Below are 24741 nucleotides of genomic sequence, written 5' to 3'. Positions count from 1 at the left end.
CCTTCCCCAAAGCCATAACACTGCCTCCTAAGAAACTCGAATCACTATTTTTACTGACTAATACCCTGAGCCCCAGTTACAATAATGCCCGTACTGGTCAGGCAAGTACTTCTCAGCTTAACAACTCCTACGGCTTCCCAGCCATTTTTCCATCACTCTGCAAAATCATCTACTTTCTCACAGAACCTAGGTCAAAACTGAGGTCTCTGAACCCTGTCTTACCTTCAGGAATCTCAATCTGTTCAGGTTATCCTCCTAAGAATCAACAAAAACAGGTTTCAGGCTGTTCTTTGAGAATGCCATCTTTAAAAGACTCACATTCTTATCTATTACTACTGACCCTGTTCACATAGTGGTAATCCCTGCCTGACTCTGGCCTACCAAGATATAAATGGCCCATATGGCCTGATCATACTACAGTAGAATTTAGGAATCTTTGATATCTATCACACTAGGCCTGCCTGGGATGTCTACCACTCCGGTCCCTGAGAAGTGTGAGTGGGCGTACCCAGGAGCTAAAGGGTAAAATCAACAAGGTCCTTCATTCCTCAACCTGTCCTGAAGCACCAGCTGACTACACTGAGTCAGCTTTAAAGGCTGTGGCTGGTCTCCAGAATTTTTCCCCAGAGGGAGTAGTTAGTCGCTAGGGCAAGAGGAGCAGGTCACTTGGGCAAAGCTCTTTCAAGTTTATCTGGGCACCTCTAAGATACTTACCAGTAAGAATTTCTGCAGCTCCCAACCCTCATTAATATATATATATATATATATATATATATATATATATATATATATATATTGTAAATAGAACATGAGTGGAAAACAGATGATACATAGAAGGTCCTACCAGAATGAAATTAGATTCATGAATTCAAAGACTGAATATATTCAGTTTTAGGATCCTGATATGAGCATCACAAGTAATCCCCCAGATGCTCTTCCTTTCCACCCCGCCCCCCTTTCATATAACTGGAGACACATTTCCCACCAAACCACTCTGCCTCACACCCTCTGCATTGGGCTCATTCATTCATTTATACACCCAACAAATATTTAACTGAGCTGATAACATGTGCCAGGCACTGTGCTTGGCGCTGGGGATACAAATGAATACTGTATGGTCTTTGCCTCCAGGATTGTCCCGAGCCAGCCCTGAGCACGGGATCACCGTGCCCTTCACAGCAGGTAAGTGCGGTGTCAGGGGACTGGCAAAACGTCAGGCCAAACATTTTCTAAGGTGAGAGTGACAAAAAGATCCTATTCTAGTTCAGGAAGATGACAACTTGGGAGCCAGGGGGCCAACGGGGCGGAGGGCACCGAGGACCCTCTGGGACTGGCTATGCGGAGGCCCCTACTACAGTCCTGGGGTCGGGGGCTCGGCGGCCGAGATGCGGGTACAATGATGACAGCCGGGCGCGAGTCAGCTGAGGGGTGTCACCGAAGGGACAGTTTGAGGAGACGGTTGGGGTGGATCTGGGGTGACGCCCAAAGGGATGTTTGGTCCTTAGGGCTTGAGGCTTCAGTGGATGGTAGAGGTGAAGTGTCAGGAGGAAGGAAGGTGGGAGTGGACCGGCAGGGTGGGGATGAAGGGCCACGGAGAAGGGCTGAGGGGAAGGGCGGCGGCACAGAGAGCTTTCCCCTAAGGGATTGTTTGGAACGTGAGGGCAATGGGTCTTCCGGACCCCGCCAGCCCCCAAAGAAACGTCCCTACCTCGTTTCTCTTCTCAGCGTGATCCTACGGTGCCCGCGGCTTTGGTGGAGGCGGCGGCGCGGCCGGCGGCGTCTCGCGCCCCTCTGGGGTCGCGTTGCAGCTGGGACAGGCCGGCGCCCCCCTCCTCTCCAGACGGGTTGGTAATGTCCGGTTCCCCCTGCAGCCGCGGCGCCGATGGTCCAATCTGGGTTGCCCTCATGCCGCCCCTCCGGACGGCGCGTTGGTTCGGTCCTTCGGGCCCGCCGTGTTTGGCCCACCTCCCCCGCTTCTCGCTGTGATGGGTGCAGCGAGTCACGCGCAGAGCTTTCCCGCGAGGGGAGCGGCGAGGCTTCCGCTGTGGCCCCGCCTTCTGCGGCCCGCGCCCCGCCCCTTCGGGGCGGTGCGCGGCGAGGCGCGTCTCGAGTCTTCGGGAACCCAGGTGACCCTGGGCGTGGGCCTAATGGCTTCGAAGACAGGTGTATCTGTGCACCCACTTTCGCCTAAAGCAGCAAGTCTCAACCCTGACACCTCAGTAGACCCTCTTAGGGAAAACGGAAAATGAAAATAGAGCAACAAAACCAAGGCCTGACCTCGGCGGAGACGGCTGAATCAGGATCATTGGGATGGGAGTGTAGTGGTGGTTGGGAGGCCCCAGGCTGTGATATTTTTAAAAGTACCCCATGCATCACCAGGTTAAGAATCTTGGTAAAACCTGGAACTGACAAAGACTCTCTCCTTTGACCCAAACTTTAGGATCCTCTGAGTTCTCTGCTGGACTAGGCCTGACCTTGGGCTTCCCCATAGAATCCAGTTTGAACAAGAATCTTCCTAAGTCAGTTTAGTTAGAATCCCCCACCTTTGGTATCTGACCACCCTTTGTATCTTACCACCCTGGTCTGCCTTCAAGCAAGAATTCTGTTGAGACCCTTTAGCAAGAATTCCCCTTACCCCTGATGTATCCTCTTAGCAATTGCTATCTATAGTCTGAATGTTTGTGTCTCTCAAATTCACACATGGAAATATCCCCAAAGGTGATGGCTCTAGTAGGCTGGGGCCTTTGAGAAGTGGTTGCATCATGAAGGTGGCACCCACATGAATTGAATGAGTGCTCTTATGGAAGAGGTCTCTCAGAGCTCTCTAGCCCAATCCTCTAGGTGAGGATACAAGGGGAAGTCTGCTGCCCAGAAGGGAGCCCCTCACCCAACCAAGCTGCCACTCTGATCTCTGATTTCTAGCCTCCAGAACTGTGAGAAGTAAATTTGTTGTTTATAAGCTACAGAGTCTGTGGTACTTCACTATAGCTGCCTGCACAGACTAAGACGGTAATTTTCTATCCACTGACCCCTATACTGCTATTTGGCTAGAAAATCCCCCCTCTTCTTGTTGGTGTCTGAGTTGAGCTCAATCTCTCCCCCATTTGCAAAATCCCATTTCAATGGTCCCCATACCTGTTGTGATGCCCTTTAAGGTCTGCCTTACCATCTTTAACAAGTGTCATGAATAACTTTTTTCTTTAAGAGAACTCATGCTCTTCCTGTTCCTCATGGAAGGCAGGATGTATGTGGAACATTGAGGATCCTGTTGTCTCTTTCTTCCTGACAAAGGTCAGTGGGGGATGGGGTGGGAGGTGGGCAGGTGGTCACTCAGCAAATAATATAAATTCCCTGGGTTCCATGCTTCGTGAAAGTTAGAGACTGAGACCATATGCATTCACAGGGTTGTTGGCTCACAGTCAAGGAAGCAGATAAATGTCATGCTGTGTAATGCATCCTCAGGCTTCACAGAAGTGGTGTGAACGGAGTTTTGAAGAATGAATGGTAAAGGGTGTGGGGGAATCAGCATGTCCAAAAGAACACAGGGGCAAAACAACTGATATGCTTAAGGTGTGGGGTATAATGGAGAGAGCACAGCAGATATAGTCAGGGGCTTTTGAAGAGCTTCCTATGATATACTAAAGAGTTGGGACACATTCTGTAAACAGTGGAGAGACACTGAAGGGCTTTATGCAGTGGGAGGAATGACAAATCAAATTTGAATTTCAGAAATAAAATTCTGGGGGGGGGGGGCGGTGATGTGGAGAAGGCTAGGACTGCAGGTAGGGAGACTGATGAAAAGTTGTATGCTTGTACAGTTAGGTGGTCCAGGGTAAAGACTTAACTCAAACTAGGCCAAACAGAATCCCTTCCCTGAGAATTTGGAATTGGGGGAGAACTATACCCTTATTCATAGTTGGACTTACAATGGAAACTGAGATCTGTGACCATCTTTTACTTGCCAAATGGCCTGAGTAGCAAAGAAAAGCAGTTTGCTGAGAAGGATCAATCTGTTTCAAAGAAAGGAGCCAAGTGTAGACACAAAGAGGTTCCTGGGGGGCTTTCCAGCAGTGTGTTCCACTTTGGAGGCTCAGCTTGACTTCTACCCTGGGTTCATGGCACATCTTTCTATCATTTCATATAGTCTCATTTTTGTCTTCAATAAGCAAAGATTACTTCCTGTTATTTGTGTTATGAGCTAATTTTTGAAAAGGTAAAATCATGAGTCTTATACAAATATAAAATAAACACATATTAAACTCACTAATTAGTGAGGGAGCTAATTCAAGAAACTAAAACCGGTTCAGATAAGGATTTGACTTTTATAAGTGTATATTTTCTACCAGACAAAATTATTTTGCATGATCAGGAACAAGAATCGTTTGCATTGTCATGGATAGAAACATTTTGCATTATTACCAGTATTCAAACAGATTTGCACTTTCAAATTTCACTCTAGTAAGAGCATGGATATTGAGTTACAGGAAAGTAAATTGAGACTCTGTAGTAATTATAATGAGAAGTGAGAGGATCTGAATTAGGGCAGTGGCTGAGGAGTTAGATAAAAGGAGATAGATTTAAGAGAGATTTAGAATATAGAATCAATAGGACTTAATGCTTAATTAAATGTGTTGTTGGGGGAGCCTGGGTGGCTCAGTCAGTTGAGCTTCCGACTCTTAATTTCTGCTCAGGTCATGATCCCAGAGTCCTGGGATGGAGCCAGGCATCAAGCTCTGAACTGAGCATGGAGCCTGCTTTTAAGATTCTCTCTCTCTCTCTGTCTCTCCTCTTTCTCCCTCCCTTTGCCCCTCTCCCCCCGCTGGTGCCCACTAAAATAAAAATAAGTAAAAATAAATAAATAAATAAATAAATAAATAAATAAATAAATAAATAAAATGTCTTGTTGGAGGCAGGGCGTAAAGTTGATCAAATGACTATGATGACTCCCAGGGTCCTCCAATGCTGAGTCTTCTCTAAACCTCTGAACGTATCTTGGATATGTATCTTGGAGCTAGAATTGCAGGGAAATGTTGGAGCTAAGAATTGTGCCCTTGGGGTACCTGGGTGGCACAGTCGGTTAGGCTTCCAACTCTAGATCTTGGCTCAGGTCATGATCTTGTGGTTCATGAGTTCGAGCCCTGTGTTGTGCTCTGCAACTAATGGTGTGGAGCCTACTTGGGAGCCTGCCTCTCCTTCTCTCTGTCCCTTCCCTTCTTGTGCTCTCTAAACAAACCAATGAACAAACATAAAAATGTTTTTAAAGAATTGCTCCCTTGTTTCTTTTCTCCTGGCAGTGGTAAATAAATTATTTTTCCTGCAAGTTCTTAAAGAAAAGGTGCAGGGTGAGCCAGATGGTTCTGTGACCTTGCCCTGTTCCTAAAAGGCTGTAGATGAGGAAAAAGTCTAAACTTGGCCTATATAAACTGGAATTGCCTTTGGGTTTTTGCTATTGGCAAAAACAGGGAAAAAGATGTCCTTATGGAACCCAACTTCAGAAAGCCCCTCATGGGGTTCTTTCCTGCAATGAAATAATATCTTTGTTTCTCTTTGGACATCTGCTTATGCTTTTGCTACAGGCTAAATATCTTGGCTCACTTACCTTCATAAAGCAAATCATGGCCACTTTAAAATGGAGGCCCCACTGTTCCCGAAACTGTTCTTATCACTGACTTAGTTTCCCACTCACTAGCTACTGTCCTTATCACTGACTTAGTTTCCCAGAGTTCTAATTCTAATTTCTAGAGAGAGAGAAGCTATAGTGAGTTATATATCCACTCTTGGCCAGTTGTGGCTAGGGGTAGTGGAGTCAACTGGCACCAAACATGACCACCCAAATTCACCCCTTCATCAGGGCTGTGTGGGGAGAGTCAGTAATCCATGAATTTAGTATCCTGCTTTTCAGAGAAGAAGCCATTGGGTAAATCCATAGGATCATTTGACAAACCAGTGCTTGCATCTTTGGTAGCCAACCCATGTCGTCCTTTGAGTCTACTTTCAAAATATATCCTTTAATCATCTACTTATTTCTCCACTGCTTCTATCCTCATCCAAGCCACCACCATGCCATGCCTAGACAACTGTAATTGCCTGCTAAATAGTCTCCCTGAGGTCACTTTTGCATCCCTATTGTCCAGAGAGTGGCCTGAACAATCTTCCAAACTGGCTTTAAAGCTCTCCACTGTTTCCCATCATATCTATCAAAACACCCTTCTCTTTGTGCATCATGTTTTGTCTACATTGGCGTCTTTTTCCTACACACAAAGATAGCTCCTATCTTAGGGACTTTTAACTAGCTATTTACTCTGCTTACAATGTCTTTCCACTATATTTTTGCAAGGCTAGATCTTTCTAGTCATTTATGTCTCATTTCACATGCCACTTCTTCAGAAAGGCCTTTTATGACTACTAAATACAAAGTAGCTCCCCCTTCCTTCTCACAGTCCCTCACTATTAAAGTATCTTCATAGCACTTATTATCTGAATGATCTTGTTTACTTTGTTATTGTTTCCCTTAATAGAATGTAAGATCCATGATAGTAGAAATCTTTTTGATTTTTGGTTTTCACTGTATCTCTACGTTGAGAACAGTGCCCAGATCATAGTAGATGCTCAGTAAATACTTGTACATGTGGATGAATGTGATGGAGAGAGAGAGAGAGAGAGAGAGAGAGAGAGAGAGAGAGAGAGGGAGAAATTGGAACCTTGAAAGGATGGGATTTGTGGGATAGGGATTACTATAAAACCATTTTATTTTGTCTTCCACTCTTTTTTTTTCAACGTTTATTTATTTTTGGGACAGAGAGACAGAGCATGAACGGGGGAGGGGCAGAGAGAGAGGGAGACACAGAATCGGAAACAGGCTCCAGGCTCTGAGCCATCAGCCCACAGCCTGACGCGGGGCTCGAACTCACGGACCGCGAGATCGTAACCTGGCTGAAGTCGGACGCTTTAACCGACTGCGCCACCCAGGCGCCCCTGTCTTCCACTCTTTAAACCCACTCCATAAGACTGTACACTTCATGAATTTTCTGGTCATTTTCAGGTAGCAACCAGTACTTGTCACTGCTTCACTTTAATAATTAAAATAGCCAGACTAATAAAATAATTCTTTAAACTTCAAACTTTAAAATTATGGCTTTTCCTATCTCTCAGCTTGGCCCTACTATAAATGCCCATGTTTAGTGGGAAAAGGGGGTGAGGATTAGTAGATGTCTATCTTTTCTCCCTTGCTTAGCTTGCTAGCACTCTCAGAGTTTGAGCAGGGTGGAAAGAGAAGAGATGAGGAAGGTTCTTACTTGGCTAATACTACCACGAACTAGTTTTAGTGCTTGACAAGTATCTAAAGCTGACTCGCAAGGAGCCCTTTTGTAGGTTTTTTGGTGACACCCTCTCTGTTGATTGAGGTATTTCTCCTATACCTAGTTACTTTAATATGGGTGAATTCAGCTCTAGATGGTCACTTACAACTCCTTTAGAAATCTCTAAGAATTAAAAAAAAAAACTTTACTTAAGTATACTTTACATACAATAAATTTGCAGATTTTAAGTGTACAGTTTGATGAGTTCTGACAAATATATACACTCAGGTAAATACTTCCAAAATCAAGATATAGAAAATTTACCTCATGTCCCTTCACAGGCAGTCAAACCCTGAGGCAACCTTTTATCTAATTAGAAATATCTAACCATTTGACAACAGATCTATTGCTTCCTTCTGCTGAGATCTCAACTTTTCAGATCCTGTCTCTCTGACAGGATAAAGAAACCCTAATTAGGTCTGTTACATGGCCCATATGTGGTCTATGGGGAGTACCCATGCATCCCTTTGTCCTGAAAAATAATGGGGGCATAGGCCAATCTCACCAGCCACCTCTTTTTGCTCTTCCATAAAAAAGGTAGCTAATTGTTCTCCTGCTTTTTAGATTTTCCAGGTATGAGTTAGGTATGAGTTCTCTGTAACCCCAAACACATTAATCATATCAATTTCTCCAAAGAATTTCCTTAAAACCCTCTCAACTTGAACTGAACTTGGGATGGGACTCAAAGTCCATTAGTAATTCTCTCTAAAGATCCCTTATCAATGTCTAAATTTCTGGCCTTTTTCTCAAGGTGGGTGAGGTGATTAAAAGTTGCACACTTATTTTTCATACCCCCCTTTCCAAGTCTTGCATGATCATCTCACCCTTCAGTTTGGAACGTGGCATGTGCTGTCTTGGATCCTCAGCAGAGACTGAGACTCAAATCTCCCAAGATGCACATAAACCACCAGGAGAGGATGCTGATTCTTCAGGAGCTTTGGGGGATACTATAGGCCCAAATTGTATTTTTACAAATGCCTTGTAAGGGAGACCATGTGTGACCATGTTTCATAAAAAGAGACCTCTAAAGTATAACTGAACACTACATACCAAAGGATAAGATTTATTTTGAAAGGACAGGGTAAGAGGCAAGTTTAGGACAAATAAAAGGTAGTAGATTTAATTTACTCATTCACTGAAAAACATTAATAATCTAAGTGCCAGTACTGAATACCAAAATGAAACAGAGTTCTTGTCCTCAAGGAGATCATCATGGCCTAGCAGAAAAGACAGATAAGTAAATCATAATTAAAAGAGGCATGTGAGTGATAATACATTCAAATCTTGAGAACTGAAAATAAGAGAAATATACAAGGTGGTCTAATATAAGGAAGGTCTGGTCCAAGGAAGAGGCACCCAAATCAGAATAGGAGGTTGGGTGTCAGTGAAGGCTCCCAGAGGAAGTGACCCAAAGCTGAGAGTGAAGAGCAGATAGACATTAGCTAGACAAAGGAGGGAGGTGTATTCTAAGAGGAGAGAATACAAAGAGCCAAAGCATAGAGGCTTCTGAAGACAATGGAACCTTTGAGGAATTACAAATAGTTTGATATGGCAGAAATGAGAATAGGGGTGCCTGGACGGCTCAGTCGGTTGAGCGTCCAACTTCCGCTCAGGTCATGATCTCACAGTTTGTGGGTTTGAGCCCCATGTGGGGCTCTGCGCTGACAATTCAGAGCCTGGCGCCTGCTTCAGATTCTATGTCTCCCCTCTCTCTCTGCCCCTCCCCCGTTCGTGCTGTCTCTCTCTCTCAAAAATAAACATTTAAAAAACTTTTTAAAAATGAGAGCATATGCAGCAGAAATTGGTGATGAAGCTAGAGAGGTAGGCAGCACCCAGGTAGGAAAGCTATGATGAGTCATTAAAGGTTTTTAAACCGGCAAATGACATGATCTGATTTGTATTTTAAGAGGTCATTCTCTGTGGTATAGATAATGGATTGGAAACAAGCAGAACCAGAGGCAGGGAGACCAGAGAGGCAGATGTTGCCATAATCTAGGCAAGAAATGATGACAGCAGTGGGACTGGGGAGGATAGTAAGGGACAGATTTGAAGACATTTCTAAGAGTAAATGGAACTTGGTAACAGAATGGATTGGATTAGAAGAATGAAAGGGAGGAGTCCAGAAAGACTGAGGTTTCCGGTCTGAGTTAGTGGGTGGTGATGCTGTTCGGGGAAAGAAGAAAAACAGGCAGAGAAGCAGATTTCAATATCCTTTCATTTCATTTGTTCATTAATTCAATAGACCTTTACTAAAGGCCTATTATATGCTTTGAATAACAAGTAAATCAATGATTACAATGCCCTGTGATAAGTGTCACTGAAAGAGGTGCACACAGGAGAGCAATTAAATAAATAGGAAGGGTATGTAAGTCACACTGAGGAATTAGGGGAAGCTCTTGGAGGAGACTGCCTAATCTAATCTTTCAAAAAAAAAAAATTGGGAAATTCACAAAACATACAATTCACCATTTTAAACTATACAATTCAGGGGGCATTTAGTATATTCACAATGTTGTTTGACTACCACCTCTATCTACTTTCAACTGTTCTGAGATTTGAAGGGTGACTAGGAGTTTGTTGGATGAAGAAGAGGGTGAGGGAAAGCATTTTAGGATATAAGAATAGCATGTTTGATGACATGAAGACCAGAAGTGGCATGGCTAGTGTGAATGCACATGGGGGAGTAGTGTAAGACAAGGTAGAGAGGGCCCAAAAATAAAATGTCCCAATTTTAGCTTTATCCAGAAGGCATGGAAAGCCACTAAAAGGTACAAAGCTGGGGTCTGACATGACCAAGTTTGCTGTTTATAAAGACTACTCTGGAAGTGGTACTGGTGATGCTTTAGACAAGAGGAAAACCAGGAACATGAGTTGGGAGATTTTATGCAGTAATCCAGATGAGAGGTGATCAAAGTTTGAACAAGGGCAACGGTGGTAAAAATGGAGGGAACTGAAAACAAGACACAATAAAGATGCAGAATTTACATTACTTGATGACTTATAAGACATCAGACTAGAGGAAGAGTATAGGATGATTTCCATCATACTGTCTTGGGTGACTGTGATGAGGGTGATGACATTCTGGGGTAAAGTTCTGGGGCAAAATAATTAATATATGTTGGTGGACTGAGTGTGAATTTCCTAAGATTCAACTAAATGAAGGATTTCAGAATCAGTTTTTTTTTTTTTTTTAATGTTTATTTATTTTTGAGACAGGGAGAGACAGAGCATGAACGGGGGAGGGTCAGAGAGAGAGGGAGACACAGAATCTGAAACAGGCTCCAGGCTCTGAGCTGTCAGCTCAGAGCCCGATGTGGGGTTCAAACTCACAGAGTGTGAGATCGTGACCTGAGCCGAAGTCGGCCGCTTAACCGACTGAGCCACCCAGGCACCCCCAGAATCAGTTTAATAAATGGATCTGGATCTAAGAGAAAGAGCTGGTAAATGAAGTCATGCATCTGGATGAAGTCACTCAGGAAAGATACTGAGAAAGATGTGCAGAGAACCTGGTACTGAACTTTAGGAACCAATATGTAAGGTGTATAAAGGGGAAAAAGCTATATGGTTAAAGGATGTGGTCATACTGAGGTATGAAGTGAAATGGAGCTGAAAAAGGAGAGAAAGCGGGTGGGGAGGGAGATACTGAACTAATTTGAAGGGGGAGGATGGTGGGGACCTGCGGGCCAATGATATTGCTTGGACTATGTTATTGTCACTGGGGTCCAACAGATCATACAAATCTCTCCACTCCAAATTAAGCAATTTATTACTCCATAAACTTCTCAGAAATAATTTCCCAAGTACATACAATTTCTTCTCTAAGTAATTTTATGGAATGAAGACATGTGTTCATCAATTATGACTTATATCCCCTCAAGGCAGGAACCACCTCTTTTTTTTTTTTTTTTTTTTATCCAGAAACTCCTTCAGCTTCTTATGACCAGCTTTTCATAACTGCCTCCTTTTGCTACCCAGGGCCAGCAAAAAGATTCACCCTGAATTCCCCAGATAAACCTGAGAAGGGTGCCTGGATGGGATATGTTTGTGTGGGACCCTGGAAGGTTTATGGTTACTCTGGGTATGGAAAACAGAGCCCAAAGTAAGATTCTTAAGTCATATTTTCTTTTCCCTTTCCTATATTGCATCTCTTCACCCACTACTTTCATATTTTCTTGTCTGGATTAAAACTTGGAAGGGTTGGTGGAAGGGAGGCCTGACATTGCTTTTTCTTGAAATGCTGCAACTCTGACAGATATCTGGGGGTTCTTTCTTTACCTTTCCTTGCCTTACCTGGACACAGCCTTCTAGGGAATGAAGCCCCTGAAATGAGAGCTGAAGGGCAGGTTTATGCTGGTTTCCCCAGGGCTCAAATCCATCCTTATTAAGTTGTATGAATACAAGGGAGGAAGAGTAATGACTGATTCCTTTGAGATTTCCCTATGGATCTCTACTTTTTAAAAAGAAAGCTGTTTTTCTTGGGTACCCTAGACCTCAATATCTTGCCAGAAGTGATGAGGGCCCCAAAGCCTTGCTTGTGCGAGAATGCATAGGCAGAACGTCGACAGCTTGCATATTTCAGTTTGGTCCGGGTTGGGGGTGGCAGTGGAAGTTTCGTGCAAAGATGAATTCTGTCCATAATCTATAGCCAGAACATGAAGGACAGTGTTTTTATCCACAGAGGCAAAGGCAAAGAGGGCCTTGAATTATATCTGGGTAGATTCCTTGTTCTACTCACCTTGTCCACGTTGACAGGCCAGAATAGTGGTTTGAGAAATTGGTACCCAATCACAGGCAAAATACAGAGGACCACGCTGAGGACAATACTCAGCCACATTTGTGGCAGGTTCAGAGTGTTCCTGGCCACACCTGTAAACAATGAGCCAGGAGGGGGAAAGGCTTAACCAGAGTCTAGACGAAGGGGGCTGTCAGCCAGAACTTAGATAACTCTCCAACCCAAAGAAGGAAGTTATTGGTTTGGAGACCATTTAGTCTCCTAATAACATAAATGCAAAAGAATTAGAGTGAGGTGCTTTTCTACAGGCAAAGTCACTGTGAATTCACATGCTTCTGTCTCCCTCTAAAGGCTGGGCAGGCCAGGAAAGATGGGGGTAGGTTACAGGAATCCTAGAACATTGGCCTAGACACAAAAATGGGATGCAGGGTTTTGGAGGGGGGAAAATGAGTGGCTTGATGACAGACGAGAGCCAGCCACATCTAATATCTACCCTCTCTATATTTTGCTCCCATCAAAGTAGAGATGAGAGATAGGAAAATTAATGTGGGAGACAATAAGGCAGTATGCCACAGTAGAAAGGATATTGGACTGGGAACCAGGAGAGCTAGATTTGAATAATTTTTAAAAACCTGCAGTCTCTAAAATGGTGCTAATAATTCTTGCTCTTTGTACCTCATAGGATGCTTACAAAAATCAAGTTAGGTAAGAAATTTGAAAATATCTCAGAAAATCTAACAGCGTAAAATATTCCCCCAGCTAGATTTTGCATCCTTTTAGGGCAGAGACCATGTCTTATTCATATCTATATCCACAGAACCTAGCACATAGTAATATGTGCTCAGTGAACATTTATTAAACAAATGTATTTGATTCACACTCCTCAACCCTACCCCCAACCTCCTTGCCACATACTGGGTGGGCATAGCCTTACCTAGGAATTGGAAGACGTTGGGGAACATTAAGCACAAGCCATCACTGTACAGGAAGAATAAGATGCAAAAGTAGAAACCCAGGCTACCCCAGGTGAAGATGTGGTTTATCATTGTCCAGTAGGTTGTCTCCAAGGCAATCTGAAAAGCACCCTCTTATGTGCAATACCCTACAATCTGGGGCATATCGGCCACCTCCCTTCTCCAGTCCCGTAATGGAGGATGATCCCTTCCCACCTTCCCTCCCTCCTTCTTCTTTCCCTTTCTTCCAGACAGGCTCCCCACCCAATCCCCTCCCTACCACCCCCCACCCCCCAACACTGGCCACACCTGCATTGTGACCACCCAGAGCAAGGAGGTCTGCACTATTAGGGAGAAGGACTGGTAGTCGGAGATTTCTTTCCCATCACTGCGTACTGAGTTGTAAATGGTCCCCATAGGGATAAAGAACAGGACGAAGGAACTGTAGATCCCATGCACTAAACACTTCACAAATTCCTTCTTGTTGAAATAGAGGTTGTGCTGGCCTGGCTCATACAGCTCTGGGAAGCGTAGACTCCATGTTTCATTCACGTCCTGGAAGCACCAGAGGGTAAGGAGGAAGGCTCAGGGTCTCTCCATAGAAGGTCCCATCTCCATCAGAGTAGAAGCTTCTCCCCCTCACTGAGTCTGCTGCCAGGCTGCCTAGGAGCTTCCTCATGGATTACTTGAGAAGTGGAACCAGAGAACAGAGCAGTGACCACAGACCCTTCGTGAAGTCCCATACTCTAGGCAAGGATCTAGGTAGTTAAAGAAAGCTAAGAGAAGTTCAAGATGGTGGTAAGGACCTGGAAACAGTTAGGATTGCAGAGTTAAGGGGGTAATTAGGGTTGGGGTAGCTGGAAGGGAGGACAGGAGCTTGGGATGGGGGGCAGTTGGGACATGAGTCCCCAGTTTTAAGTGATCCCTTAGTTGAATATTTTTTATCAAGAGCCAGTAAAAGGAGAGGGGGAAGCCAGTGGGGACCAGTTAGTCCCATGGAGGTATCCATGTTCTGTGATGCTCCTCCCATTCCTATAGTGACTGGTGAACTCAGGTGACAGGATTCTATATATGGAGGCCATTGGATCTTCTTCATCTCCTAAATCGGAAACTTTGAATAACAAAGCTTGGGGCTTGTTTTTGAGAGGATTTGGGTCCCTAGAATTAGCCAGATTAGTTGAAGCTAGATAGGACACAACTCATCCCTCTAGTTGCTCTGAGGCTAGCAGCTACTTCATGGAGAATTTTCCTTCCTACCCTGATGGAAACCAGGAACCATGATCCCATGATGTCCTCTTTTGGCTATTTTATTCTTCTTTGGAGGCTTCTATTCTATTCATTGTGCCCAAGACTGGAGGTTGGGGTAGAAAAGGAGGGAGAGGTATGGTACCAGGACCCCCAATGCCCAGGAAATTTCTGACAGGGATAGATGGTATCCCATAGGCTGACTCCCTAGGACTCAAAATATCATACCCACATTCCCATCCGTGGCCTTTAGGACTCTCACCTAGGCCACCTTGCATTGGTTTATCTTATTATCTCTGTATGGGTCTCTCCTTTCTTGAAGCCCCTTGCTTTACCTAGTCCTGCCCTAATAACTCTATATCCTTTCACTACTGTTATGCACACTCAATTTACTATAAATTTTTTTTAACATTTTTATTTATTTTTGAGACAGAGAGAGACAGAGCATGAATGGGGGAGGGGCAGAGAGAGAAGGAGACACAGAATCGGAAGCAGGCTCTGAGCCATCAGCCCAGAGCCCGACGCGGGGCTCGAACTCACAGACCGTGAGATTGTGACCTGAGCCGAAGTCGGATGCTTAACCGACTGAGCCACCCAGGCGCCCCTCAATTTACTATAAGACACAATTTCTATGTATCTCTATAAAGATAAAATTGAACACAGGAAAACTTGGATTTATAAAACTAATGATTATTTCTGGGGAGAAGGATTCTTTATCTTATGATACCTCTTCAGGTGATGAGTTCCCTTCCTTGCCCTAGAAATTACATTTATAATTGACTTTGTAGAACTCAGCTCTTTTTGTCCTCCCCACTCTTGGGAACATTCCTCAAGGGCCTAGGGGCTTTATCCCTGACTAAGAGGCTTGCTGCTGGTCTTACCTGGTCAAACAGACTCAAGCCCAGGACAGGGAGGGAGGTGTAGACAAGGTTGTAGAAAGTGATAAACCAGGTATCATAAACAGTCTAGAAGAATACCAAGGAGATTTCTTAGATTCCTCTCTTTTCCAAAATCCCAGCTCTACCTCCCAGGTTCAAGAGAGCCCCATTTGCCCCCAACTACCTAGCACTATACTAACCTAAAGCAGGATTTGGATTTCGGAAATCTGACAGAGAAGGGTGACCCCAATCTCTATTTGGTCATACTCTATTTAGAACCCTGGGTTTCAGGCTGGGCAAGGCCATATCAAGTTTGGTTGTGGTCAACCCTACAAGGTTAATTGGATCAACCCTACTGCCATGACCTGAACGATCCATGCCTGCACAGAAAAGATCCCAAGTGCCTGCTAGGGAATGCTAGCTGGATCCCTGCACTCTCAGGCATATAAGCCTCTGGCATCTTTTTATCTGATTTATGGCATTCAGTAGCTTCTATTACACTGGATACTTTCTAACACTAGCAAGTAGAATAGTCCAATGACCCTCCCCCAGCTGGGTGCTCCATCCTGGGGCCTAGAGAGGGCTCCTTTACTAGCCACAAGAGGTCAGCAAAACACATACATACACACACACCTCTCAGAAACTAGAATGGCTTTGCTAGACACTGGGGGTATACAAGTCTACTACTTTCAGCTGACCAGTCTGTTTCCCTCAGAGCCCAAGGTAACAAAGGTGGTAGAGATCTCCCAAGATAATCATTCCTGAGGTTATTTTTCTTGGGAATCCTTGAGAACCCTGAAAAACTTCTCATAGGAAAATGGATTCCTTGTAGAACATAAACATCCAGGTGTCACTTTTCCCCACTACTATGGGGGAGATTTAATACTCAAATGTGAAATTAATTCATTAGAGCAACAACAATTCATGTCTGGGGCAGGGAAAAGGGGGATCGTGGTGGGGAAGTAGAAGTAAAGGGAAGCTGTGTTTTGAAGTATGGCTACAGGTAAACCCCATAGTCACCCTGTCTGGCAAGTCTTTGAGGCTTAGCCTGTTCCATAAAGATTACTTAGATTAAAAAAAAACCCTCCAAGATCCAAGCATTTCCCCATATTATCTATGTTTGGAAACTATGTCTCCATGTAAGGTCAATGTTGAAAATATCTTACAGGAGAGTTTTGAAGGTGAAGTCCAAGTCAGAGCTAAGCCAGAAAAGTTAGGGTATGGAAATATAAGTTTAAGTGTTAAGGTTAGTAGATGGGATCACTATGGATCAGGAACTTTATGGATGGATGGCAGCATATCATACATTGGTCTCCAGAGAAGAAAAAGGGTCTGAGCTGGCTAAAGTGGAGGGTGAGTAGAGAAGACCCAGCTGACCAGAGTGGGGAATACCACCTGACCTCCTACCTGTGCAGAGAACCCGCTGAAGAAGGCATACCAGAAATGCACCAGGGTGAAAGCAAAATTTTTGTAAAAGAAGTAGCTGAGAAACTTGCACATGCGATTATAGGACCAGCGGCCATGGACCAAGAGTAGACGCTGAAGATAGTGGAACTGGGAGAAGGCATAGTCGCTGTTGAGCATGGCCTGCATTCCCTCCTGGCCGCTGATGCCAACCCCAATGTGGGCAGCTGCAAAGAAATCCCAGAAGCTTCTCAGCCACAGAGCTTGTCAGTTGGGCTACCAGCCTGGGAGGTGTAAAAGAAAGTCTGAGATCATGTTGTACAAATCCCTTATTTTACATTTGGAAAACACTGTTAGGCCCAGCTCAAAATGGCACTTAGTGGAGCCTTTTTCTCTTGAGTGGATTGCCCTTTTCCTTTAGTGGATTGTCAGAAAATAGCCTTTTCATCTACACTTTGTTTTGGATGCTGCCACTCAAGAATGCCTGGCATGGCTAGTACTAGAAAGCTCTCCTGGATGGTCTTTGTACCTCCTACAGCCATCTGGGCTCTTTCCTGCTGTCCAGATGCTGAGGTAAAAATTTCTTGTTATCAATAAAAACCACACTCAGATATCACCTCACGCCAGTCAGAGTGGCCAAAATGAACAAATCAGGAGACTATAGATGCTGGCGAGGATGTGGAGAAACGGGAACCCTCTTGCCCTGTTGGTGGGAATGCAAACTGGTGCAGCCGCTTGGGAAAACAGTGTGGAGGTTCCTCAAAAAATTAAAAATAGACCTACCCTATGACCCAGCAGTAGCACTGCTAGGAATTTACCCAAGGGATACAGTAGTACTGATGCATAGGGGCACTTGTACCCCAATGTTTATAGCAGCACTCTCAACAATAGCCTAATTGTAGAAAAAGCCTAAATGTCCATCGACTGATGAATGGTTAAAGAAATTGTGGTTTATATACACAATGGAGTACTACATGGCAATGAGAAAGAATGAAATATGGCCCTTTGTAGCAACGTGGATGGAACTGGAGAGTGTGATGCTAAGTGAAATAAGCCATACAGAGAAAGACAGATACCATATGTTTTCACTCTTATGTGGATCCTGAGAAACTTAACAGAAACCCATGGGGGAGGGGAAGGAAAAAAAAAAAAGAGGTTAGAGTGGGATAGAGCCAAAGCATAAGAGACTTAAAAACTGAGAATAAACTGAGGGTTGATGGGGGGTGGGAGGGAAGGGAGGATAGGTGATGGGCATTGAAGAGGGCATCTTTTGGGATGAGCACTGGGTGTTGTATGGAAACCAATTTGACAATAAATTTCATATATTAAAAAAAATTTTTCTTATCACTTAAAGCCATTTACATCAGTTGAAGATGCAGCATGGATGTCAATCTAACATAATATTTAATTACCTAAGTTTATTTAAGGAGCTAAAATCCACCTGTTAGGAGGAAATAATGATGTACATACTTTGTTAGTGAGTAGCAAATTCTTTAGGAGGCTTAATAGGACTTTTTCTGGATAAAACAAGGATTAGGATTGATGGAAAATGAGACTGAAGTGCCTAAAAATTTTAATTAGTCTACTTATTGTAGGGTAAATTCACTGATCTTCTGGTATATACCTACTGTATTGCTTAATGGAATAATTGAAACCTCTAAGGCCCTAAAAATCAGAGGAGTTCTAGAAAGTGGGAAAGAGCGCAAGAATACTTTCTAGTATTAAAGCCGAGGCTAGAATGTCTGCTAGTGTTTCCTGGATGGGGAGAGAGGTTGGACTAGAGGATCTCTAGGTATTGTCCATATCTCAGAGAACCACAAGTTGCTGGAAGCCAACAACATTCAGCTGAAATTAAAACCAGTTTCAGTCATTTGCTTTTATTGGTCCAAGGCCTCAGTAAGTCTGCTATTCTTCTTCAGCCAGGGGAGTCAGAGCAAGTTCTTGCAAACACTGCTTCAGGGAAGAAAAGATCCCTGCATTGTGCCTCACAGCTAATTCCTCAGTTGGGCAGTCCTGTCTTCTGCCTAACATCACTCAGGCCTACAGCCTTCAAAAACAGAACAGATTGTGACTCCTGCCCAGGGGTTCTTCATGCAGCCTTTGATGCCATCTTGGAAAGATGGTGTGGTAGTTGCACAACCTGTTGTTCTGTGAATATATGCGTATGTTCTTGTGGGAACCATGTGTATTTGTGTGTGTATGTGTGTGTGTAAGTGCATGAATCTGAATGTTTGTGCATGTCTGCATATGGACTGATATATGCATGTGTAAATAAGTGGGAGCGTAGGTATAGAGGAGGATGAATGAAGTTGCAAAACATTATAAATGTACAATACATATGATATGCAGGACTGTGAACCAAAAACACAGTGCCACCGAGGTCAGTTTTGTCCCTGGAGGAAGGAAAGGGCAAGCCCATCGTTGAAGGTTACTGCCCCCAACCCTCACATGCCTTTGATCATGCTGACATCATTGGCCCCATCTCCAATGGCCAGTGTCACCACCTTCTTGTACCTCTTCACCATCTCTACCACCTGGGCCTTCTGAAGGGGTGTCATCCGGCAGCAGATAACTCCCTTGCACATGCACGCTGTTCGCACCAGCTCCAACTCCAGGTTCCCTTCCAGAGCATAGGCCTGCAGCATCAGAACAAACCCACATTTCAGGTTGCCCAAAAAGGCTCTCAGGACAGGACCTTTCTAGGCTCTTCCCCATCTCCATACTCTCCTGTATTACTTAGGTCAGGCATAGAGGCTCCCAGGTGCTCCATTCCCAAGGGAGACAAGTGCCCAAGTCAGTTCTAGGCATCCTCACAACTGACACAGCCTCCAATTGGAAACCAGTCAGCCCAGTTGACTGGGCTATAAGGCCAAGTGACATTTTTGGAGGACTTGTTTCTGTTTGCTTCCCCCTTGCCCCTAAATGACAGGTCACATCAGTGGTGAAGAATTTGGAGAAGGAAGGAATATGCCCTTAGCTTCTCTTTCCTTATTATTCCTGCCTGGAGAAGGATAGGGAAAGGTGTCTATCAGGAAAGGGCATCAAAAGAGAGGGGGGGAAAGGGTGACTCATGAAACAGAGAAGTGGTCTTGAAATTTCCCTGAAGTGGGCTGGACCTAGGAGAAGAGTTCTTTGGGAGAACAGAACAGAGTTGTAGCTCTGTGTTGCCCACCAGACTGCAGCCATTGATGATCAAGCCATAGTTGCCATTGGGCACCTCCTCAGGTATTCTGAGCAATTGGGGCTTCGAGGTGAGGTAAATGTTTACTGGGTCTGATTCCAATAGAGACTCAGGTTTCATCTTGTCCCTGGCTGACCTGAAAGCCAAGAATACTGGTTAATGTCTGACTGGAAGCCCCAGAGTTAGGAAGGAAAAAGTGTCCCAGAATGAAAGTGGGTAATGTGGATAGAGCCTCTACAAAGCAATAGCCAGAACCTCAGACTTGACTGCCTCCTGAGACCTGCCATTGCCTTAGGTCCTTGACCATCTACACACCACACACCACACTTCTCCAACCTCAGAACTCCAACTCCTTGAGCTGTAATGCTTCTGCACAAAATCATATAAAATATTTTAGGTTTTTTTGTTTTCCCCTTCTCCATTTCTTCTTTGTTCCTTCTGGAGTGTGGGAGTCATACTAAATGAACCGTGGCAGTTCTCCCATCTATCTGTACCTGAGTTCTTGCAGAACAGTCTCATTATTCTTGCCTTCCACGATAAACATCCCATCCATTTCTTCCTCAAATATGTTACAGGCATAGGCAATGTTCACAGCAGTCTCTACAGGGAAGGGTGAACACAGGTCACATTTTGTCTGTGACAGGGTCTTTACAAAAGTGTACACATACATAGGCTCTAACAGTGGGCAACAGAGCCCATTTGTTCATGTTTGCCATGGATGCAGTCAAAGTGTATTTTTCATGAGTCACTGGAGACCATATTCAAACACACAGGAGACTGTTTACCTAGTACAGACTTCTGAATAATTTATCAATAATTAGGATCATTCTGGCTTAGCCTTTCTTTTTTTCTCATTTTTTTAATGTGGAATGCTTCATGAATTTGCCATCCTTGTGCAGGGCCATGCTAACCTTCTCTGTATCATTCCAATTTTAGCGTATGTGCTGCTGAAGCAAGCACCATTCTGGCTTAGTCTTTCAACAGATCTTTCCCTCATTTCTTAAAACAATTCCAAAGCGTATACACTTCTCCAAATAGTCAGGATGTACATCCCTGTGCCTGTGTTTATGCTAGATTTTATGGGGGACTGGGATGTTTTGGTTGTGGTCTTTTCTTTACATCAAGAAATCTGGAATTTGGAATAAATACATACTAAGGAAAAAAATTTTCCAAAAAATAAATCCTGAACCCTGACTGCAAGTGATATCAAAATTCAGAGGAGAGATTGGAATTGTTATAGAAACTTTCCTGGAAAAAGAGTTTGAGGGATGAGTAAGACTTATTTAGGTGAAGAAAAAAACATTTCAAATGGGAAAACAACTCAAACAGAGGCTCTAGAATAGGAATTTGATTGTTTGGGACATACTAAAGATGATGGTCACTTCAAGTTGCAGTATATGTAAGTAGCAAGAAATTATCCAGATCTTGAAGGCCAGACAGTAGAGTCTGACTTTACCATGAGGAGTTCCTAAAGGTATCTGATCAGAGGAATAACATATAAAAGTAGTATATTTTAGTGAGATTAAACTGATCGTATGTAGGCTGTACTGAAATTAATAAGGACAAGAGACAGAAATCAGTTCAGAAGTTTTTGCAGAAGTTCAGAAGTACAGCAAACAGGGAACAAAGGCTGAATTAAGGTGGTTGCACAGTCAAGGGGATCTTCAGAAGATACGGTGGGACATGGTGAGAGAATGAATCTTTGGGACAACAGAGAGGGTGCAGTCAAAGATAACTCCAAAGTTTTTAGCTTGTGGGTTTCTGGATGACAGGGATCATGTCTGATTGAATCATCTCTGTTTCCTCAATGCTTAATACAGCATCCGGCATAAAGTATACTCTTAACAAAACTATGTGCAAGACTGGGAGTAAAGATGTCCTGTAAGGACTTGGCCTGGGTTATAAGGTAATTATGAAATAAATGGCTAAGACAAAAAGAAAATACAAAATAATATAAAGAAATGGCTAAGGTGGGTAAGGAAGAGGATTGGTCAGGTCAGGACCTCCCCTTTACCTTGCTTATCTCCAGTTAAGACCCACATTTTAATTTGGGCTTTGTTCAGGGTGGCGACTGTCTCAGGTACTCCATCCTGCAGCTTGTCTTCAATGGCTGTGGCCCCTAACAGCTTTGAACAGAGATAGCAGTGAGTGAGGAAAAAGGAGAGCATCACAGCATTTAGCTCTACCCAACAACTCAACTGGCACCTCATCACATTCTTATTAAGTTGTCTCTGTCCTGGCATGAGGATCCAGATAGTATAAAATTCAGCACACTCTGCTTCTTAACAGATTCAGCTTTTCAAACACATAAATCAAATTTAAAAACAGAATATTAGGGATCAAAGAGGGAAAAGACTTGCCCAAGTCATACATGAAGCTGTGTGACACTTCTAAACCATCTGTTTCTCAACACACTTTCCGTTCTCTCTTGCTTCACAGCATACTTCCTGGCTTGCAGGGTTGGCCACAGGGCTGGGCACTGGGACTCAGTCTGAGGAACTGACAGATGGACAAACTACTGGCTGATTTCTGCTAGGCCTCCAGAAGGACAGAGTAGAGGTACTAACCTAACAACTGATTATGGAAGGAGATTTGTAAGCTTTGGGATCTCTGTGTTTTCTCATTTGGTATCAATAGTTTCTCTTTTTATAGCAGAGCCAACCTGTATCATTCAGGTAAAAAATACTTTGGGATCACCCTTAACTTCTCTTTCTTTCATATTATAATCTAATCCATTAGCAAATCCTGTTGGCCCTACCTTTTAAAAAATGTACAAAATTCGACCACTCCTCACCACTTCCACTACTTCTACCTAGTCCAAGCTATCATCATCTCTCACCTGTACTATTCCAACTACCTTCTAATTGGTCTCCCGTGGTCTGTGATTGCTCCCCTATAGTATAATCTCAACACAGCAGTCAGAGTGATTGTTTTGAAAGCTATCGCATCACTTCATTGGTTGAACTCTTCAATGGCTTTCCATATCTCATTATAAGTCCTTACACTGGCTTATGAGGGCACTCTACTACTTCCCTGTCTCACGTCCTTTTATTCTCTCCTCCTCACTTAAACTGTACCAGCCAGACTAACTGCACCTTGCTGTTCAACTAACAAGTTAGGCCTGCTCCTATTTCAGGGCTTTCACTCATGCCATTCCCTCTGTCTGGAAAGCTAATCCCCCAGAGATCTGCTTGGCTTGCCACCTTCTTCACGTCTCTGCTCAGACTAAACAACCTATTTAAAATAGCAACTATGTCTTGCCCTCTCCAAGACATACATGCATATGCTGATACTCCCTAGCTTTATTTTCTCCAACAGCACTTTCATTATCTGACATACTACATATGTCACTTTTTTGTCTGTTTTGTCTGCCACTACATGCTCAGGGCTTAAAACAATGCCTGACACATAGGAGGCACTTAATAAATATGTTGAATGAATGAATGAATGAATGAATGAATGAATGAATATTTTGTCTTGATTATTCCATCAATTAGTTGTGGATTATCTAATTTGTGCATTATTCAGATCCTCATTTCTCCCAGATTACTTAGTTTCTGTGAGCAGCTTTGGGATAAGATAAAATTTATAACTAGTGTTTCCCCTCTATTATTTACAGGGGGAAAGATTTAGGACATCCCGAATCAGCTTGGATTCCAGTATCCTGTATCTAGAGAAGCTCGAACCTATTGATCTGCTGGAAGCCACTCTCAGAGATCTTGCTCACTCTGCTGACTGCCACCCCCAATTCTGCCCCCAATATGTCCCTGGCTTCCTCACACCAACCATCAAATCTTTTTCAATCTCTTCATAGACATTTGACATTTTATGTTCCCGATTCTCCAAAGACAGGCAGGCTTCACTGTGCTTCTTGCTCCAGGCCTGGAAGAATGAGTTATCCAGTTCTCGGTAGGCCACCATCAGGGTGCGGAGGCCTTCAACGGCAAAATCCTGGAAGACATGTGTGTGCACTGAATAGGCCTGGACTGGGTTAGGGCTGAGTTTAGAGAGTGGCAGACTGACCCCACTGGCCCATCTGCCTGCAAAATAGGGCTTAATAGTTAGTACCATAGTGCTAGTACCTAGCCTAACCAGAAAACAACTGGTGAGCTTTCTCAGCAAAATGTCCTAAAGACATTTCTTTCTGGGGAAAGAAGAAAGAAAGAAGAAAGAAAGAAAGAAAGAAAGAAAGAAAGAAAGAAAGAAAGAAAGAAAGAAAGAAAGGAAGGAAGGAAGGAAGGAAGGAAGGAAGGAAGGAAGGAAGGAAGGAAGGAAGGAAGGAAGGAAGGGAAAGAAAGAAAGAAAGAAAGAAAGAAAGAAAGAAAGAAAGAAAGAAAGAAAGAGAAAGAAAGAAAGAGAAAGAAGGAAGGAAGGAAGGAAGGAAGGAAAGAAAGAAGGAAAGAAAGAAAGAAAGAAAGAAGGAAAGAAAGGAAGGAAGGAAGGAAAGAAAGAAAGAAAGAAAGAAAGAAAGAAAGAAAGAAAGAAAGAAAGAAAGAAAAGAAAGAACTTCTGAAATGTAGAAAATTCTTTTACCTGTAGTTAATTTGCTGTGTGACCCTGCGAGAAATGAAGCCCTCTAGATTTATTTGTTGTAAAATTGGGATAATAATTCACTGCTTACAGAGAAGATTATGATGTCTATAATATGAGAATGGAGTAATAAAGTGAAAAGGAGTTGTTATAAAAAAATAATCAAAGGAGTTACTGTTTTTCACAAGCATACATTCATTTTATTTCCCTGTTTTCCTGCCTTCCTTCAAGCATCCAATGGGTACCTCAAAAGCATACACACATGTGTATTTGTCTACAGCTGACTAGCTCAGTTGATTAACTACAGCCAGCAGTGTTAATGAGGCCACTGATGAAATGCTCTCTGGCTGAGTTAGCATCTTTTTGCTCCATGGCCACTGATATATCCTAACTAACCATGGCTAACTATCTTGCAAAGTATACTCTTGGTCATAAGGAGGTGTGGGTGAAGAGTATGGGT

General features: G+C 43.5%; 2 protein-coding genes, 1 long non-coding RNA gene and 1 other non-coding gene across 4 annotated transcripts in view; 1 reads left to right on the top strand and 3 right to left on the bottom strand.

The window, feature by feature from the left end:
• RUSC2 (RUN and SH3 domain containing 2) overlaps positions 1 to 2026 on the bottom strand; it is a 67668-nt gene extending 65642 nt beyond the window's left edge. The window contains exon 1 of the mRNA XM_086683455.1: positions 1709 to 2026. The gene's annotated coding sequence lies outside the window, so the exon portion shown is untranslated. The remainder of the gene's footprint in view (positions 1 to 1708) is intronic.
• LOC147574899 (uncharacterized) lies at positions 802 to 23559 on the top strand. The gene is made up of 4 exons (XR_015242817.1): positions 802 to 1182; positions 3206 to 3291; positions 22191 to 22310; positions 23371 to 23559. It is a non-coding gene; the product is annotated as an uncharacterized LOC147574899 (long non-coding RNA).
• Positions 11107 to 24741, bottom strand: part of LOC112854555 (phospholipid-transporting ATPase FetA-like) — a 100749-nt gene continuing 87114 nt past the window's right edge. Inside the window, exons 19-29 of the mRNA XM_086683463.1 lie at positions 23538 to 23702; positions 21766 to 21877; positions 20246 to 20351; positions 19743 to 19887; positions 19023 to 19206; positions 16574 to 16797; positions 15170 to 15253; positions 13353 to 13598; positions 13025 to 13163; positions 12094 to 12224; positions 11107 to 11997 (exon numbers count right to left, since the gene is read on the bottom strand). Coding sequence (XP_086539589.1) covers positions 11806 to 11997; positions 12094 to 12224; positions 13025 to 13163; positions 13353 to 13598; positions 15170 to 15253; positions 16574 to 16797; positions 19023 to 19206; positions 19743 to 19887; positions 20246 to 20351; positions 21766 to 21877; positions 23538 to 23702 — 1728 coding nt within the window. The 3' untranslated portion in view covers positions 11107 to 11805. The remainder of the gene's footprint in view (positions 11998 to 12093; positions 12225 to 13024; positions 13164 to 13352; positions 13599 to 15169; positions 15254 to 16573; positions 16798 to 19022; positions 19207 to 19742; positions 19888 to 20245; positions 20352 to 21765; positions 21878 to 23537; positions 23703 to 24741) is intronic.
• On the bottom strand, positions 20610 to 20711 carry LOC112851684 (U6 spliceosomal RNA). Its single transcript, XR_003222803.1, has one exon. It is a non-coding gene; the product is annotated as a U6 spliceosomal RNA (small nuclear RNA).

This window comes from Puma concolor, chromosome D4 (assembly GCF_028749965.1).
Source record: "Puma concolor isolate L17-30 chromosome D4, mPumCon1.1.hap2, whole genome shotgun sequence".
Lineage (NCBI taxonomy): Eukaryota > Metazoa > Chordata > Mammalia > Carnivora > Felidae > Puma > Puma concolor.
The sequence above is the reverse complement of the archived record's forward strand: the minus strand, read 5'-3'. Positions and strand labels throughout refer to the sequence as shown.